Below are 19,438 nucleotides of genomic sequence, written 5' to 3'. Positions count from 1 at the left end.
ATCATTTGAAACTTAGCCCTGATTGGAGAAATTGAAAGTGTTACAACTGACCCACGTTACAACTATCCCCGGTCTCCCCTACAGTGTGTTGAGTTTCTTCTTCTCTTCTTTGACATTTCTTCAGTGTGACTGCATCCACAGAGAGAGAGGGTTCACTGCTCATCAACTGTGACACCAACATGTTGTGTACTTGCTTTAGATGTTAGTTTGACAGAAATGTAGAGACTTTTTATTTAAATGTGAGTTGATTAAGACCATTAGCACATAGGAATTAGCACAAGGGATCAAAATGAAAGAAATGCCAACCATGTTACCTGGAACACAGCTGACAGGTTATCAGGGAATAGTATGACTGTTGTCATACTTTATTCCTACATTTAGTGTTTTTCATTAAAAATAATACATCACCTATTATAAAACCTTTAAAAATTATAATTTCATAGTAATTCACTGGATACTTTTAGAAAGGATTAATGTAGCTGATCTAAACTGTAGTTCATAGTCTAGGTACAGCATTTATATTACACTGAGTGAATAATTACAGTAAACTTCACTACCTGATTAAAGGAGCATTTGTGTTCCATCTGTATTATCTTCAGCAATATATCAACAAAGCAATTATTTCATGAAACATGGCTCATTTTGATATGATTCAGTGGTTTAATGAGGTGGCTTCCTGCTGACATTTGCACAATCTGATCCACAACTGCAAAGTGCTCCTTTAAATCATTACATTCATGCTCCGTGTTTATAGAAACACAAAAAATGAAAACGTCTTTATTCTTTAATTTTTCTCCTAAAACAACCTGTGATTTTTGTGTGATCAATCTTATAACTGTTGGCTAAACGGCAATAAAATTGATAAGGTAGATTTCTAGAGGGGGGAATAGTATATAATGTTATAAAACCCTCTAAATTCAGTTGATATCAGCTCTCAGAAATCCATCATCAAGCCCAAACTTCATATTTTCAAAACCTCCAAAATGAATGCGTCATTCACGTCTTCTACGACTAAGATTCTCTGTAACCAGATATTAAATGTTCATTTTATTTAAATATTTCAAAAATTGTCAGAGCTTCAGCTTGACAGTTAAAGGATTTTGAACACTACTCGGGTGTGTTTTGGAGATAACTTGCTTGCTTAGTAAAAATAACACTGTTTTCTTCACATTTTTGGCTGATATGAATTCTAACCCTCGCTATAGAATCACTCTGACGAGCCTCAGACTCTAATGTGACACACACAAAACAGGGAGGCACACAGGATTCAGTCGAGTCACATCATGCTTTTATGACGAAAAAGGAGCTCATTTACAAGACAGACGGTATATAAAACATACATTTAAATTAAAAAAGAAGTCATATGTGTTCTATAGACAAATACATTATTGTCTTATCCTTCCCTTTGAGACCAAGCAGCCATGGGACTGAGCAAAACATGGGCGATCCCCGGAGAGAAGAAACAGCCGATAAATCCTATTTTACTATACCTACACTATTTACAGTTCAACAGTCATTTTCCTCTGTCAGACATGGCAAGGAGGTCTACAGATTGGATGACATGATATGGCTAATAGATCTAATATGTACAGTTCCTGTTCTTCTTCTCCAAGGATCCACTTGCTATGGCACAAAATTTACATGCTAGAAATATTCACGTACACTCAGACGCTCAAGAAGCCGGAGAGGATCAGAGTCCAGGTTTGGTATTGATTGTATAACAGTCTCTTTGACATTAATGATTGATCGTTTTAACGCCATTCGACCTGATAAGCTGCTGTTTTTACGTTGGCTCTGCATTTAGTTGGAGCTCTCGGCACCCATTCCTAGGTTTCAGCGGTCAGCGACAATCACGCGAAAGAGGAACAAATATCAAAGAGTGATGGATGGAAAATGTTCTGAGATACTCAACGAGGTCAGTGCCAGGCTGATAGATAGATAGATAGATAGATAGATAGATAGATAGATAGATAGATAGATAGATTGATAGATAGATAGATACCTTAAGTATCAGTATTATTTTACCTGTTTGTATTGAATCAGAGCGCACCAAGAAATGCAGAGCTATACCAAATGAAAGCTTCCTCTAAAGAGTGGGAGAGGCAACAGAGCGTTTTATTACCCCAGACCTGGAAAAAAAAAAGCATAAAAGCTGGCACCATCTCGTTTTAAGAGGAAATCATTACAACAACAAAAAAGAGGTGTAGAAACCTAGGAATGAGTGCCAACCAGGTCTATGAGAGCTCTGTATGCCTCCTCCTACTCCAGAGAGACTTTGAGAGAGTGACAAGATTCAAGATAGATCAATGAAAGTATGCCATTAACAATCCTGTCCCCACACAGCATGATTGATCAGTCCCACCACCCTGCTTGGAATATCAATAGCTTTATCAACAGCTTACACATCAGAGCAGATCATCTGTTTGAAGATAGATATGTGTAAAAGTACAATCATCCCAAGTAAACAAATGCTTCTTTATATATATATTCGTGAATGCCGGTGACTCTTTGCCCCCTGGCTTTAACTTGTACCAGATTAAAACACACGTTAGTCGTTTCAGCCAGTCCCATGGCCAGCAACGATGGCACCCATGGCTATCTGTACAAGTGTAGGTGAGAGTTTGGCAAGACCAATCACTGTATATAAAAGGCATGCATAGATTTAATCTGCTAAGACCACAAGAAAGAAACTTGTTTTTTTTTTCTTCTCTAGAGAGTAGCCGATCTTTTGCTGAGCAGCACTTAATCATATACAGAGAAAGAATAATGCTGTGAAGTTTTCTGGGGGGAGGGTTTGGTGAGACTGGTGGTGGGGGTTTAAGTGTGTAATCTCCAGACTTAGAGCAGTTTGCTTTTTGATGAGATGGAGGCCTCTCCTGCTCCCACTGCAGGCAGAAACACACCCAGTGCCAAGACAGGGGTCACGCTATGGCTATAAGGAAATCAGTGAAGCACTGACTTATGAAGCTAACAGTCAATTTTCTCGCTTACCTGCTTGAGACCCCGAGCTGTTGCTTTGGTACAACAGTCATCAGGATTTGTTTCCTATACTCACAGTGACCACTGGGGGTCAGTATTGTCACACAGAAGGAAATGGAGGTGATTTTGTTTGTGTGTGTGTGTCTGTTGGGGGGTGGGTGGGGGTCTGGTCAAGGTTAAGATGAAGCATTTGTCTGTCTGGGGTGCTCTAAAGTGTTTCAGCAAAGCTCTGCAGCATGCTCACTTATATCAGGCGACAGCGATTGTTTGCATCACCGCCTCTTTGCCTGAGAAACTCATCACAGGTCATATCTCTGTCTGACACTGATGCTGTTAAACAGCTAAAAGTCTATTTGCATGACACTCTGTCTGAGAGGCCCGTTATGGAAATGGGACTAATGAGCCAAGTAATCACCCAATCAAGCCAGGCTCGCTCCTCTGTCATCCTATTACTGCTCGTCTCAGCTCTGATAAATCTCAAGTCTAATCCAATCAAAACCAGCAGCTGTAGGACGCGGAGCAAGAGATGGATTTATTTAGAGCTAACATGGAATCAGAAATGACAGGAGACAAAAATGTAGAAATGTAGTCCTGAAGATACGACTAATATGGTTCTTTTGATGTTGTTGTGGCCAAAATTGTAAGAAAACCGCTTAAAGCGTTTAAAGGAAAGCTTCCCTCAGTGTGCTAATGGAATGGAAACAATGGGACACACACCAAAAAACCCAAATATGAATAATTCAGGCTTGACGCCACGACTGTGGTGTGTGTCCAAAGGGTTTTTTTCGTCTTGTTTTGTTGTGGGTCTTTGAAGAGTTTCCTCAGTGGAAGGTACGCTAACGGTGAGGTTGCTTCTGCTCCTGCTGTAAATGGGACGTCTAGACTACGGTGTACCAACCGCAGGCAAGGACAAACCAGCGGAGGGAGCGGGGGATATCTCAGCCTACTTTCTCAAGAATCGTGGCAGAGGAGATGAATCAAGCTCGCCTCCACTGGTATCTACAAACACAGAGAGTCTGTCAGTCAGAGTCAGGCAGGCAGCGGCTCAGCTGCAAAGCTGTGTTGTGTGCTGCAGCCTTTTTGAGGAGAGCTGCTGAGGATTTTTTTTTTTGGAGAAGTGTCTTTTTTTTAATCAGTTTAGCATACCAATAAAACCTTTGAAAGCAAACCTCTGCTAGGAAATTTAAGATGCAGGACATTTTTTTTAACAGCATCTAGCTTCAAGCAAGCTTTTGGAGCTTGAATAGACACAAGTGCTTCGTTCCAACCCCGATCAGCTGGAGGTGTCAGGTTTTTAATGAATGGACTACCTCCTTGTCAAGATGACTCAGTGTACCTCAGTAGGCAGAAAGCGAGCGTATAGGCGTTTAGTCACGGCTCTGCAACAACCCAACCTCTTTTCTGCATTTGCAAGTTAAATTGTGTCAAGATATCATCAAGAGAAAGTACGTACAGTACAGTTCACAGAGTTTCACACGCAGAGAAAGATCCCAGAATGGCACTGTGCAGAGAGGGAAAAGTTCCAGACATTTTTATTTTAAGGAATGGGTGTGTGAAAAATGAGAACCAGTGGGTTTTTTTTGTTATTTTGTTTGTTTGTTTTGATTTTCAGGGAACCTGGGTCACCCCTTCCTTTCATCTTTTGTCTCCAATGATCTAATCACTGCTCCGTGTTTGATGGTATCACGAGGAGCAACACATCATAAGACAACAACACTTACTCACCAGTCACAGTGAACACGTGTCTACTACCGCACAACCATATTCCAGCCTAATACTGTGAACAGGGACAACGAGGAGATGAAGAAAGAAGACGGGGGCGGGGGACGGGAGAGGGGGCCACGAGGACGGTAAAGAGGGAAGAAGGAGAAGAAGGTCAAAAAATGAAAACACACCTTCATCTACGCTTACAATTTGAAATCGATGTTTACACAATAACACCATCCACAATCGCTACGCACATTCTCACTGTCATCTAAACCTAAGTTTGCACTGAGAAGTACCGGGGGATGGAAACACAGAAGGAAGGGCTGAGGGAGAAGAGATATCCACGAAGGCAACATCCTGTTCTCAACACCACCAGAGCCAAAATGGCTGCAGACCCTGTCAAAGACACTGTTAAAAAAAAAAACAGGCTAATTTGTTCATCTATTCTTGTTCGGCCTCATGAATCTTTAAGAGCTGTTCAGTTATTCATTCTGACAGAGAGGCTGTGGTTTCATCATTCGTTACAAGCGACAAAAATGGAGTTTGCAAGATTTAACTCGCAAAGGAGTCTGAGGGTGTCTCTTACCTGGGGGAAATGATTTTCAAACCATTAAGTTGCTATATAAAGCACCGTTAGACCCTCTGCTACCCCTGACATGTGTAAATAGCAGCTATTTTTCTAATCTAACTAATCTTTTGGCCTTTTGTTATTGCTATATCCATTCTTCCATCCTCTTCCGCTTATCTATAGTCTACCATGGTTTTATTTCTTTGTTTTCTTTTTAAATTCTATGAAACAACATTTAGCTTTAACATATTTTCCATTACTTTAAGGTTCTCTTCAGAGGCAGGGACATTAGCAGTGATAGCTATATGTAAATAGACATATTTACCTCACCACAGGAAAAAAAAATGTTTTGTTCTTTTTAGTTATTTTATTATTATTATTTTTAATCATCATTATATATATATATATATATTAACAGGATTTCACCACACAACAGGACACCAGCCCATTTCTCTTCCTCCTTTTTTTGTGGCTTCGATCCATTGCTCATACCGAGGCTCTCTGGGCTCTGGATAGCTTTAGCTATATCCACTTTTCCATTGTTAGTTTCTTTAAAATATTAATGTTCAGCTTGGTGATTTAAGTATCTGATTAGGTCTGTCATTACAAAAGTTTTTGGGGTGTTCCTCCCCTGCGTTTAACTTTGGTGAGCTTTGCTTATTTGCCTATGCTGCTGTGCACATGTTGTGCATACTGAAACGCACACACATGAGGCTCATTGGCCGGTCACTGCTGAAAATCCGTCGATTCCTGTCCCCAGCTGATCGATCGGCGCACCTCTAATTTGTTCTCATTCAGGATTTGGTTGTATTAAAAGACACTGCAGTGTGTGAGCTGCTCAGTTTTCATGTAACTAAAGTTAACATCACATTTATTATTACAGTGTGATGTATGGACATGTCCATTAAAAAAAATGGCAGCAGCTAAAATGTCAAATTCGAGTATTCAATAAGCCAAAGCTGTCATCAGGATGAGTGAATCAGGCTGTGTTTTACAGTCTATGGTAAATCCATGATTAGTGTGTAAAGTTTTAATTTCACAGCTTTTAGTAACTAGCAACTATCAGTTTCATCTGTTAACTTGCAAACATTTTTTTCTTCTCCACAGAACAGCTTTAGATCAAATCTCAGCTGTGAATGAACTTAACGCTCTGCCTGCTTTAGGCTTACGTGCACCTTGAGATCTGAAAGGGTGCTACTGCATGAGGTGTTGAGAAGAGGACAATCCCACATGGAGGACGAAGAACATTAAACAGCCAAAAGGTCACAGAGAACAACTGAAAAAAAGAAAAAGAAAATGAATTGAAGGACAAACAGAACACTTAAAAACAATTTTTTTTTTGTCTTTTTAGTCTTTTTTTCCATTTTTAAAACCACAGTACTACTCTCCACTATACGATGCACATGGCGTGGGTAGGGTTACACGACTTCATTTACATTTTAAATCCTCGGTCTCCAGCCAGGGACCCCTCCCAAAGGAGGACCCAGTGGGGGTGTGTGGGGGATTTGGGTGAGGAGGGGGGGAAGCACTGGGCTAGGGGGGCAGAGACATTCGCACACCGGCCCTCTGAGAGACAGACAGAGAGCAGCGAGTGCTGCACTTTGTGATTTGTGGATTTTTATTGGTCCGTGTGTCGCTGAGTGTTGTTCCTATCAGAAAAAATCACCTCAATGTGGTTCTATCTCCTCTGAGCACGTGCGTGCGTGTGTGCGTGTTATGAGGTGAAACTTTATGCAAGCCCGGTGACAGCAGATGGTCTTGTGATCATTGCGACAGCTTGTAGGATGGCAGTGGCAATAATTATATAACTGAATCATGCACACACTACTGTATAAAAATACAACCTACACAACTATGGCTTAGCTTATACACTCACGAATTCACATCACTTCTCTCTCAGAGAATGGACTTTTAGCTTTATGGCTCCACATAAAGTATTGCTGGAATGTTTTACAGTTTATCAGAGTAAATATGCATAACCATTCTCACTCTGTAGGCTAGTTATTTCACTTTTCCTGAGAAAAGGGGCTGTACGTGTGCCGCCTTCCACTCGTAGGATGAGGGTGTTAATGTGTGTTAATGTGAACACCTCCTAGTGGGCCCGTGTGTCCTCTGTCTGCCTCTAGGTATGAACCAACTCGCCAGGCTGCTCCCCCCTGGCAGCGCTGGTAGGGTTGGGTGTCCACCAACACAGCAGGGAGGAGGGGCAGGAGGCAGGTTGACCCTCTCGTGTTGAAGAAGAGCACGAACGGGATGCAGGGCAGAGGGAGCAGAAGTCACCTGCCTCTTCTACCCAGCAACCCTCTTGTGGCCACCATCCCGGTCCCTCCTGTGTTGGTTGGCATGGTTACAGTGGTGGCCTGTGACCGGTGGGCACGACTTTCAAACCAAACCCACCGGGCCACAGGCAGCTACAGCAACTCTCAGCCGGTGCGCTCGTCCCAAACTCACACAGCTAATGTTGTAAAACCTCACAAAGCTCACAAAGAAGAAAAAGCCAGATTTTTTTTCTTGCTTTACGCAAATCTTATTATTTTTCAGCTTTTGTGCATAAAAGCAAAGGCCATATGATAATATTCATAAAACATTTTGCTCTTTGTTATCCTTACTCCTCAGCGGTGGTCTGAATAAATAGAAAAACATATTTAACTGTCTTTCAAAGCTGTGTTTTTGTGAGTGGTACAAACTTACAGCTTAAAGCTACATGCATGATTAGCAGCACGGCAGGCTTTAGAGAGAGTGATTAATGGACAGAAGCTCTCTGTACTGAATTTCTTTTCAAATCCCTGACTCTACAAAAAAGAGAGAAATTGAAATTAAAAAGGAAACCTTATCATTTCTCATTAAAATAAATGAGAAACAGGACTATCACTGTTCCACAGGCCAGTGATCGTGCCAATTTACATCTTATCACCTATATTTTCTTTCTTCTGTGCCTATTAAGCATAAATGACAAGTAGCTAGCACTCCTTAAGGTATAATTTAAGCAAATTTTGACCACAAGCTGAATAAAACTGCTGAGAGATCAGGGTCACAAATCAGACCAAATTGAGAAGTGGCTCCGGTTTTGATGTGGGCGCTCGAATGAGTGGAGCCACGGACAGGGGCTTGTGCTGTCAAGCTTCTTTGCGAGTCAGAGGCTGTGTGCGTTTGCGTGCGTCAAACACGTTTATGGGACGTGCTCATGCCTCCCCTGAGGGACCCCTGGCTGCGTTGTTTCATATCATTTTCATGTTAAACTTCCTGGTCCCTCCTGAAGAGCTTCCAGTGACGGGTTCAGATTTCCGGAAGGAGTACTCCACTGTGAAGTTGTTCCTGCGTTGTCCGCGTCCCCGGCTCCACACGAACAACAGCAGGAAACAGAAGAGGACAACCCCGAGGAACGTGATGCAGCCCATTGCCGTGGAGACCAAGATGGTGGTCAGGTCAAAGGTGAACTTGAGGAAAACGCGTGTGCTGTTTAGATTTGTGTCGTTGAAGAACTCGCTGCTGTACAGTGAGCGGTTGAGAAAGAAGGCTGAGGCGGCATCCAGCGGTTGGCCACGCACCGTGAGTGTGGCAAAGTAGGTGTCATTGCCTCCGGCGTTACTGGCTATGCAGATGTATGTCCCACTGTCAGTGAGCTGGGCGTAGCGGATCTCCAGGGTGCCACTTGGGTGAACTATAATGCGCCCTGAACTCTTAGTTGTGATCCGCCTGCGCTGTGGGGAAATCCAGACAATAGAAGGGGGAGGGTCTCCTTCGGCTCGACACAGAAAACTCACCGGTTGGCCTTCACGAGCGATCATCTGGAGAAAAAGAGTGAGTGGATGAATAAATGCACAAGTTTAAAAAAGCACAGCAGATATCTATATGTAGGAATATTTTAAAACCTTAAAACAACCTTGTTTATGGTTGTAGAAAGTTTAACAAACTCATCACCATTCATTACCTGCTGCAGTTTTCGGTTGCGTATCTTAGGCTTCTGGCATGTGAAGTGATCGAAGAGTGCAGAATCGGTGAAGGAGCTGAGGCTGACGCCTTGCACCTCCACCGGCCCCGCACACACCGGCACTCTGCCGTCAAAGTTGAGGGTCTTGCGTCTTTGCAGGATCCACAACAGACGGCAGTCACACATCAGGGGGTTCCCGTCCACTCTGAGGGTCTCCAGACTGTTGACAGAATGGAAGGAGCCCTCTTCCAGTGTCTGCAGGTCGTTTGAGGAGAAGTTGAGCACGCGGATCTGTCGGAGGCCTCCGAGGGCATGGGGCTCCACCGTCATCAAACCTGTGCTTACCATGATGAGCTCCTTCAGCCTCAGCAAGTCTTTGAAGGCCCAAGGCTCTAATGTGGTGATGGGGTTGTAGGACAGGTTAAGGTGGGTGAGGTGGGCAAGGTTCTTAAAGGAGGACGAGGGGACAGAAGTGATGTTGGTGTTGGTGATGGAGAGCCAGTGGAGGTCCAGGCCCTGAAAACTGAGAGGGGAAATGTACTCCAGGTACGGCCAGTGGTCGATATCCAAACCCCGCAAGTTTGACAGCTTGCGAAAGTTCTGGTCCTCCAGGGCAGTGATGCTGAGGTGGCGAAGGCGAAGAGTGACCAGGCTGCGGAGGTAGGACAGCGTCTGACCAGAGATGGATGTCAGGTTGCAGCGCTCTATTGTGAGGTCCTCCAACCCCAGCAGACCTGAGAATGCCTGGAAATAAGAAAAACATAATGGGAATCTGGGAATCACTGTTTGCTTATACATATACATATATATTTATTTATGTTTAAGTAAGACAAACAGACAAAACTTGGTTCAGTATTTCACCAGAACACATTTTTGTTGTTGCTACTGTATGTGAGGTACATGCCAAGAAAAGGACTCGTTTAATTTTTAATATTTCATAATCATTCTCAAAGGAAAATATCAGATTTGTGGCCATAGCAACCAGCTCTGATTATGACGAGTTTTAAAAGTGCTGAGACATTTTTCTGGTTTTCTCTGAGGTCTTTGTGTTTTAATAGTGCCTTAATCTCTTAATACGTAATTAGAAACAATAAATTCAAATAAAAGTAACAGAATCATTTTTTACACACTCCATTTGAATGTGTGCTGCTGTTATTGTAAGTATTGCAGTATAACAGTAAAACAATATTTCAATTTATCATTTTATTTTTTGACACAGAAAAAAAATATTCAGATGTGTTTGGTTTCTTCTAAGTGTAGTCTAAGTAACAAACCAAACACTGAGCTGAGTGCTTTTTTTACTTATTCATGGGGAAGCTGGAAATGTGTTACATGGATGCTGTGTAACTGGTATCAGTGTTTTTATCTATGCAGGAAAACGAATAGACTTTGCCAAAATGTCACACCAGGATTTTTTAAAAATAAAGTGCAAATTATTGTATCCATTTCCCATTTCATCAATAAGCTCAATTCACTACTGGCCAGATGCTTAAGAGCTTACCTTGTGGGATATATAAACCAGGTCGTTGTCTCCGACCTCCAAGTGTTTTAGACTTTTCAGGTCCTGGAAGGTGTAGTCCAATAAAATCACCATCTTGTTCTCACTAAGGTCTAGGCTGGTAAGATTGCCAAGCTTGGCAAAGGCTCCCATGGGCACCAACTTCAACTGGTTCCCCCTTAACTTCAGCACTTTAAGACTCTGGAGGGTGGAGAAGGCATTCGGTTCTAACGTGGAGATGAGGTTCTCACTGAAGTCCACTTCCTCCAGTCGTGGGTACGGTGCCAGGTCTCCCGCCTGCACCCAGCGGAGCCGGTTCTTGCTGAGGTCTAGGAGCCGCGTCTCTGTAGGAATGCCCTCTGGGATGTTGGTGAGCCGCCGTCGCTGGCACGACACTGACCTTAGCTGGGCTGAACACTCGCACCGTGGCGGACAGGCGTGGCTGTTTCCTGGCAGTGTCAAGGTTAACATGGTAACCAGTGAAGTCGCCAGGACCCATCGCCACAGCTTCGGCCATGGCACTAAGGCACGCCCACCATGGCCAGGAAAGCCAGTCATGGCCCTGGTCCTCTGACTCCTCGCCTGTTACAGGCAGGGTGAGTGCGCCAGACACCTGCAAGACGAGACAAAGGGAAAAACAGGAGTTACAGAAAAGAAGTGAAGGGAGAAATAGAAAACAAGGACGGAATAAATATGTGATGAAGAAGGGAAAGAGGATGTAAGAAGATGGAGCCTATAATATACCCTATCAGCTCCCAACCTCATTAAGACAGGCCTAAATCCACAATGTTGTAAATTATCAATGTCTCCAGCAGTTTAAGTAAAGGAGTTGAGAATTTACTGCGGAGATTTGGGGCATTTCGTGACACAGCACTTAAACATCGCAGATGAGATCCCGTCACAGGAACAAGGAGCGCTTTAAGATAGTTTAGAAGATTTGTCTTTTCACTAATTCATCTGTGGTTTCAGCTGGAGAACCGGGATGCCTGGAGCCATGAGAGGGAGCTTCTTGCTTCAGCTGAATTCATGCATCTTGCATCTCCTCCGTTCTCCTTCCAGCAACGAGGCTGTCTGCTCCAGTTTGACAAACACAATGAATTTATTATAATCACCGTGCATAAACAAAGATGGAGCTCCTTAATAATCACAGTGTGTGTGGAAACCATGCACGCTGTGACGAGGAATAGGTGTTTGAGCCATTGCATGCATTCGAACAGGTACGCTTGGATGCAAGTTTGACATTTTGCTGGGTATGAATTAAAAATGCTTTGAGGGAAAAAGAGATGAATCATTTGTGCTTTAGCATTCCTTCAGGCAGCCGGTCATCTCTCCCACACACTGTTTTCAACATGAAGACAGTCAAAGAGCACCTGGCATTGGATCTGGAACACGGCTCTGTGTCCATCCAGCTAGCAGAAGTTTCATACTTGAGGAAGATGCCATTTAAAAAGAAAGTTTGGCTAGAAGAAAGTTTTTTTTCTTCTCTCAAACAACAACTACTGACCAGAAACCCCCAAATGTTAAACTGTTTGTTTATTTTTCAGATTCAATGGATATGAGAGAGAATATATCATCACCACCAGGGAGTATCATGTTAAAATGCACTCTGATGCTGTTTCATGTTAAAATGCACTCGGATGCTGGCAGAGGAGGAAGGCAGAGCTGAACAGATTAATAATATATGGGTTGGTTTGTGCGTAATGGGCAGTTTTCAGAGGGCCAGCCAAACAGTTAAAAGAGCCAAAAGTTGGTAGGCTCTCTCTTTTTGTCGATGAGGCCGTTGCTTCAAATTTCTTACAGGAAAACAGCCTCTAAAACGCCTAATCATATCCGACTGTTTCGATGCATTGGCATCAATGGGATCAAACGGGATGAAATGGGATTTAAGCTAAATATAAATGACAGCTGACAAATTCTATGCACACATATGCACATACTCGTATTTTCACACACAACCACACAAACTCAAGCTGTAGGAAAAAAAATCCTCCAGAGATTCTGTCTCATCTACTAAGCCTCAAGGTGGATAAGTCCTTCAATTTTTGACAGGCCTGGAAAACACTGTGTTTACAGATCCCATATCTGAACAATCTGATAGAAATCTGGCACAATCTCTCCTTTCGCTGGGAGACAAAACTCAAAACACAGAGAAGCTGCTGTGCAGAAACAGACTGACCCACTTCTCAGCAGCAACTCGGCCTCGCACTGTCAACCATCAGCAACTCACCATGACCACAACAACAGAGCGGCAAACTCGGTGGAATAGTGCCCAGGAGAAAAACAGAGAGATCAGAAAAACTAGCAAAATTCTATCAAAGTCCTGAAATAATGAGATTAAATCGCACATCAGGTTCTGTGTCCTCGTGTCTTCATGGTGACTGTTGTGGAAACACTGATGATTTTTCTCCTTCTTGCACCTTTTACCCTGCTAAAGATTTAGATTGCATCCCATCAACTATCATCCAAATAACATGAAATGAAACATGAAATTTTAAAGGAACCACGAAGTTAAAAAGTAGTGCTTTTGGTCACTATTTTGCTGCAAGTCAAAGAATTTACATCTTTAACCCTTAATCACACAGGCCTAGAGACTGGTGGGCAGGGACACAGACTTTATTAATCCCACACTGTTACAACAGCACAAGTGTCAGCAAGAAATAAAAAAATAAAAATCCATCCATTTTTTCAGCTGGGATGTTGGAGCCTATTCTAGCTAGCATAGGGCGAGAGGTGGGGTACACCCGGGACAGGTTGCCAGTCTGTTACAGGGCTAACACAGCGAGACTGACAACCATTCACACTGAGATTCACACCTATGAGCAATTTAGAATTACCAGTCAATGTGACCTCACTAACTGCATGTCTTTGGACTCTGTGGACTCAGAGAGAACCCACACAAACACAGGAAGCACATGTTAGCTCAACACAGACGGACAAAGTGCACAAATAAAAAAAAAGGCAAAAAACTATACAAGAGTTATTTCTACCATTCACAAATTGTCTCTATATAGAGTAAATACACCCACAGAGAATTTTTCATATTTGGAAAAGGTGTAGTGGGAGTGATAATACACACAAGTACATTTTTGCAGGTATCTATTTTTATGTGTGGATTATACAGTCTGACTGCTGTCAGGATGAAAGACAACATTCTTTGTTTCCTTTTTTAAAATCAAAATATCTTGAAAACGTAAATTGGCATTCATGGTCCCCCGAGGATGTTCTATAAAAGTTTTTTTTTTTTTTTTTTTTTTTTGTGTCCCGTTTGGATCTTTAGCCATCAGAATTGTTGTCTTAAGGCCAAGAAAGATGCCAAGCGGATTTATTTTACCAAGTGGATCATCATGGCCTTGCCATATTGGTCCATTTGATTGACCTTTATTATAATTATGAATTTATTTTATTTTCAGTTGCTACAAACGGGACAGACATGACTGGGGGATAGGACAGGGAGAAAGAATGAAAGAAAGAGAGGGAGAGAAAGAAAACCAAAGGGGAGAAGGTTTATAAAAGGTTACACAGAACATAGTTCAGTACTTGTGATTTAATGCTCATTTAAAAAATGTTAAGATTTTGGCACGTTATTGTTAAAATGTTGAACATTTGCCTGTAAAAAAAACCTTTTGAGTTAAAATTCTGACACATCTAGCGAAGATGTGCCCTGAGAGCGTGTTTGGGGCTACTGTGGGCAGACACACGAGCCCCAGTACCAACGTGAAATATAGGTCACATCTGGGCTCTGCACTATGGGGCCCAGACAGGTCCCAGTGGGATATCCAACAGTGTGGGTTGCCCACACTAAGCAAAGAGAGGCCCACAATGGGGCATATTATAGGGAGCGTACCCACAACTGCCCTACTGGGGCCCCACCTAGACCCCACAGTGGAGAGCTAATGCCATGGTATATTAGCGATACCAACTGGTGTGGAGTGTGGACCAGAATGTATTTTAAAACAGAAAAGAAAACAACTATCAGCTGCTCATTTAAAAAAAACGGGGTCACCACAACAGGTATATCTGCATGGTTCATTTAGCAGAGTTTTACACCCGATGCCCTTTAGATGCAGCCCCCTGCAGATTTGTGCTTTCTCCCATGGGATTTATTGCTTATTAGGCAAGTATGTAAACTACTACACTATAGATCATCTCACTAAAAACCAACCAACCAACCAGCCCTCCACTCAAATCCTCTGCATAACATGTTAGTATGTTTAAGAAATTTGAATATTCTCTGATACCAGAATTTACTGATGTTTTGAATCAGCTGTCTTATCTCAGCCTCATAATTCTGACACTATTTCTCCACAGTTGTCACATTTCCCTGTCTTGTGTTTCCTAACATACAGACCCCACATGGGATATCCTATATAGGCCCTATATGTGTTTTCTATAGACAGCCTATAGTGGGCTACCCACAGAATTCCCTCTTGAGAGCAGAAAGGGCAAAAATACGAACATAGAGTTTGGGTTTGGACAGGGTTTGCACACAAAAAAACACAGAGCACCCCATAGGGCAAAACTGCCGTGAGCCCATTTTGATCCCATGTGGAATAGATGCAGGTTGCCCACACAGCCTCACAGCTACCCACTGTGGGCCTGCATGGGCATGGTTGCTGGGCAGACATTCAGCTCTACACACAGCTGTTCCCATACATAGCCCGCTGCATGACTATAAACTCTTCACTCAGTGTATCCAGTGTCTCCATGTGTGTGTTAGTGTACATCTTGCCCAGCTCTTTGGCATTGTGATGGATGCAGCCTGTCTCCGCACCCCCATGAGAGTCATCCTACGGGTCAGTGGCAGAGTCACAGTATGAATCACTGAGCTTACATTGTCAAGGCAGACAAGGTCCTTACTGCTTGACTCAAGGACAGACTTGGATTCCTTAACACACACACTCTCTATCAGACACATGGGCCCAGTGCTCTACGCATCATCTCATGAGCAGGTGATAAATACACACCTTGACTCTGACTCCCAGGCCACATACTGAAAGAACATTTTTATATGTTGTTGCTTTAGTTGCTTTCTTTTAGATTAGCAGCCTGTCCCTCAAAGTTTAAAAGCTCAGTCTTACATCTTATCCTGCACCTGGACAGTGGACCTGCACGGAAGTCACAACAGGAGTCCCTAAAGCTGCCATACAACCTGCAAATGATCATCTTCCAGATGTTATGGTAACAACAGGGGCAAATCCCACAGTTGTAGCCAGCGAGGAAGATAGAGTCACAGGCCAGCTGTCCAAGGAGAAAAAAAAGAAGAATGGAAGGAGAAACAGCCCAGAAGCTAAAAATAACTAAAATTTGATGGCTGACCTAATGAGCAGATGTTTTGGAGCAACATTCTTTCTCAGCCACTGCACAGGCAAGACACTGATGACCACAGCCAGATGTTTCAGACACCGGTTGTTTCACCTGCTTTATACAGTCAGGTTAGTCTGATTATAAACACCACACACTCTTCCCAGGGCTGGACTGGGACAAAAAAATCGGCCTAGAGACCGGCCCCCCAGGTATTATAGGAAAAGCCATTTTTAAGGAGCCATTGGAAACTCTACTAACTAACCTTATGAATAAAATAAAGTTCACTATCAGTAACATCACAGCACCCACCCAGCTGTATAGAAACTCCGTCATGCTAGCTAGTAGCAGTAGGAGTTATTGTAACTGACTGTAAAAAGTCAGCACAACGAAAATAAACTGCACCTAAACTTGGTTTATATCTGACCCAGATAGACTGCAGGTCATAACTTCTTACCTGAAGAGCAGTTCACCTGGCACTCGGACCGGCGGCCGCCTCGGGTCTCTCCTCCTCCTGCCTCCCCTTTCTCTCATCCACCTGCTGGCCTCCACCACTTGCTAATGTTACTGAATCTGTGGAAGCTCCGCGATGCCACCACCAAACAACTGAGTTATTTTTACACGTCTCCCAGCATCTGGCCAATCCACCACCTTTCATTGTTTATACTGTTACCAAAAAAAAAAAAAAAAATCATTGGCCCATAAAAACGAACAATCACCATCGGCCCACCGGTCAAATGCCCGTATGCCCAATGGCCAGTCCAGCTATGACTCTTCCCAAATAACTGCAGGGAAAATAACATCATTGTGGTTTGGTGTGCATTTGTATTTGTGTGGCAGTGTGCCTGACCGTAAATAGGTCATGCATGTTGACTGGTAGCCTTTACAAGCCTTTATATTTAGCCGGCAGAGCGTAGAGCTCCTCTCCCCAATATCCCTTCTTTAGTGTCCCTTCTTCCTCAGCTTTCTCGCTCTCCTTCACTCTCTCTCTCTCTCTCTCTCTCTCTCTCTCTCTCTCTCACACACACACACACACACACACACATAATAAAGACCTCTCAAAAATAAAATCACACTTTAGCTTTCGTGATGGAGGTGCAGTCAAGCAGTCAGCATGTTATTAGAGAAAGCTTTTACATTTTATTCCTGCAAACAAACAGAGTCGCTAACTTGACAAGTTTTTATATATCAGAGGAAAGCTGACAGTTTGTACTTTCCATTGCTAAGTAGCTATAAGTCCAATATTAAATCTGTGCTTAGTCACTCCATTTTAAGCCCAAGTCAAGTGTGGAATAGAGTTTAGCAGGTCTTGTGGGGTTGCACCCAGTGCCAAAGAAGAAAGGAAAGTAAGGGGGCATTTTAATGAAGATGAGAGTCAGACAAATCTCTGTTTTGCCACATTATTGTGATCTACAGTGAATATTAACTAATGCAAGTCAATATAAGTAAGCCTAAAACGTCAAATTAAGTGTTTTTGTGCTGCTCGTCATCAAAGTTAGAGCTCCTGAAGGATCAACAACTCCCTGACTGCATTGCAGAAAGAGAAAAAACAAAAACAACACCCAAACTTAAATCCTAATGACCACAAAGGAAAACTGAAATCAAAATATAATTAGGGCGGGTAAAGAAAAAAACAAAGAGGAAAAGCCAGAGGAAGAGGCTCACAGTACAGGATCCCCACAGTGATGAGAGGAACAAAGCTGCAGTGGGAATGCACACATATAAAATATGAAGCGGAAGAAAAGTAAAACAGAGGAAGTACACAGGAACACACACAATGTAGTAACTAGATCAACATCTTCAAAGTTTTCAGTCATTTGTCTGCAACATCCAGTGACGGCAACACTGTGACCATAAACCAAAGCTCCCAAAGCGTCTGTAAAAACAGAACATTTTCCAAGCTGCACTTCACTGAGCTGCAGAATGCAACGTGAAGGACACTGCAGTTGTTTGAGTTTGCATAAAGAGATGATACTCATGATGGTGCTCTGTGCCACACTACCATATCATCGCCGTTCTTGAAGTACTCTGAGTCACAGAGTCTGCGAGTTTGGACTGATCGAGACTGACATGCAGTCTGCTTTGACCTTCAGCTGATTAGAGCCAAAGACAAAAACCTTTGACTCGACTGCAGCTGTAATGTTTAAATGGACTACACATTGCTATATATAAGATCTAGCTCATATTCAGCCTGAGATGCACTCACTTGCTCACTTTCAGGAATCTACTAGGCACAAGTTTGAATTACGGGCAGAAATAATGTTGCTACATCTGCATCTTGAATCAAGACTGTACAAGATATGGAAGACACAATGAAAACAAGAAAGGGGCTAAACAACTTCCCTCAATCATACCATCACAGGTTGTAGTCCTCAACCAAATATCACACACTGAAATGGCTCAAGGTAAAAAGTCTTTCCATGAATCTCTAAAACCAGATTCTCAATGACGTAGGAGCTCATCTGCTTCATGATCCTTCACAATTTACAGGTTATTGTAATGTGTGATGTGCAGCAAGCAGGTGAAAAGTTGACTGAACTTTACAAACTAATTCGAATTAAAGTCAAGGAGGTTCACAAACAGTCATAATTATGATAAATCTGACCAGCAAATATAAGCTTGACCTTGAGAAAAGAGACCCATTGAGACCCATTAGGTGATCATTCTGTGCAGGTTTCACAAAAATCAGACTGACACTGTGGGATGAGCAGCAATTCTTGTGAATTGTTGAGACGCCATTGCATAAGCTCATCGCTCTTCCAGCTAATGAAGGTGGCCAGTGTAAGGCTAGCTAGACCTGAGGTCCCAGTGCAATATGAATTTGGATATTCTTCTATGTAGGCAGTTATCAGAGAGGGCCTTGCCTATTTCACCAAGACACTATCAAACCACATTCTGCACACATTACAACATCATTGCTTCACTTTAAACCAGCGTGCGGTCCAGACCTGCCACCCACTAGAAACACATGACACCAAATGCAGCTCAGAGATATTTTTTTTCCAGTTTTTAACTACCAGGAATTATTCTCCTCAATTTTGAGGCCGTTACAGAGAGGTGGTCTGAAAAAAAAGTGACGCAACACGGTGGTAAACATGGCCCTGTCTCATTTTTTAAAAACATTTTACTTTGATCACATTTAAAATTAGCATGCAATTTTCTACGGTTCTTTTTAAATGAATTTAGGGGTTTACATGATTTGCAAATGATTGCATTCTGTTTACATTTCTATTTTACACTGCATCGAAATGCCCTGTTTTGAAAACCCCTCTGAAAACCCTTGTTCGCCCTGAGTCTCAGTGGTTGCACTAACCATCATGCTCATGCTGTTGAGCTGTGGATGCAAAGTAACATATCTGCACTGTCAGTCTAAATCCTATCATATACTCCTGACAATGCAGCACGGTGAGACGTGTACAGCACACCCCGCGTATTATCACCCTGTGCTGATGAC

At 42.7% G+C, this 19,438-nt stretch overlaps 1 protein-coding gene across 1 annotated transcript in view; it reads right to left on the bottom strand.

Moving 5' to 3' along the window:
• Positions 1–1,271: 1,271 nt before the first annotated feature.
• The window catches only part of lingo3b (leucine rich repeat and Ig domain containing 3b), a 51,048-nt gene continuing 32,881 nt past the window's right edge, over positions 1,272–19,438 (bottom strand). The window contains exons 2-4 of the mRNA XM_085389653.1: positions 10,687–11,296; positions 9,186–9,929; positions 1,272–9,042 (exon numbers count right to left, since the gene is read on the bottom strand). Coding sequence (XP_085245779.1) covers positions 8,473–9,042; positions 9,186–9,929; positions 10,687–11,241 — 1,869 coding nt within the window. The 5' untranslated portion in view covers positions 11,242–11,296 and the 3' untranslated portion in view covers positions 1,272–8,472. The remainder of the gene's footprint in view (positions 9,043–9,185; positions 9,930–10,686; positions 11,297–19,438) is intronic.

The sequence above is a fragment of the Rhamphochromis longiceps genome, linkage group LG18 (assembly GCF_057381845.1).
Source record: "Rhamphochromis longiceps isolate RC_006_pf linkage group LG18, R_longiceps_female_GT1.1, whole genome shotgun sequence".
In the NCBI taxonomy this organism is placed as follows: Eukaryota; Metazoa; Chordata; class Actinopteri; order Cichliformes; family Cichlidae; genus Rhamphochromis; species Rhamphochromis longiceps.
Note: the sequence above shows the minus strand (reverse complement) of the source record. Positions and strands in the feature narration are given on the sequence as shown.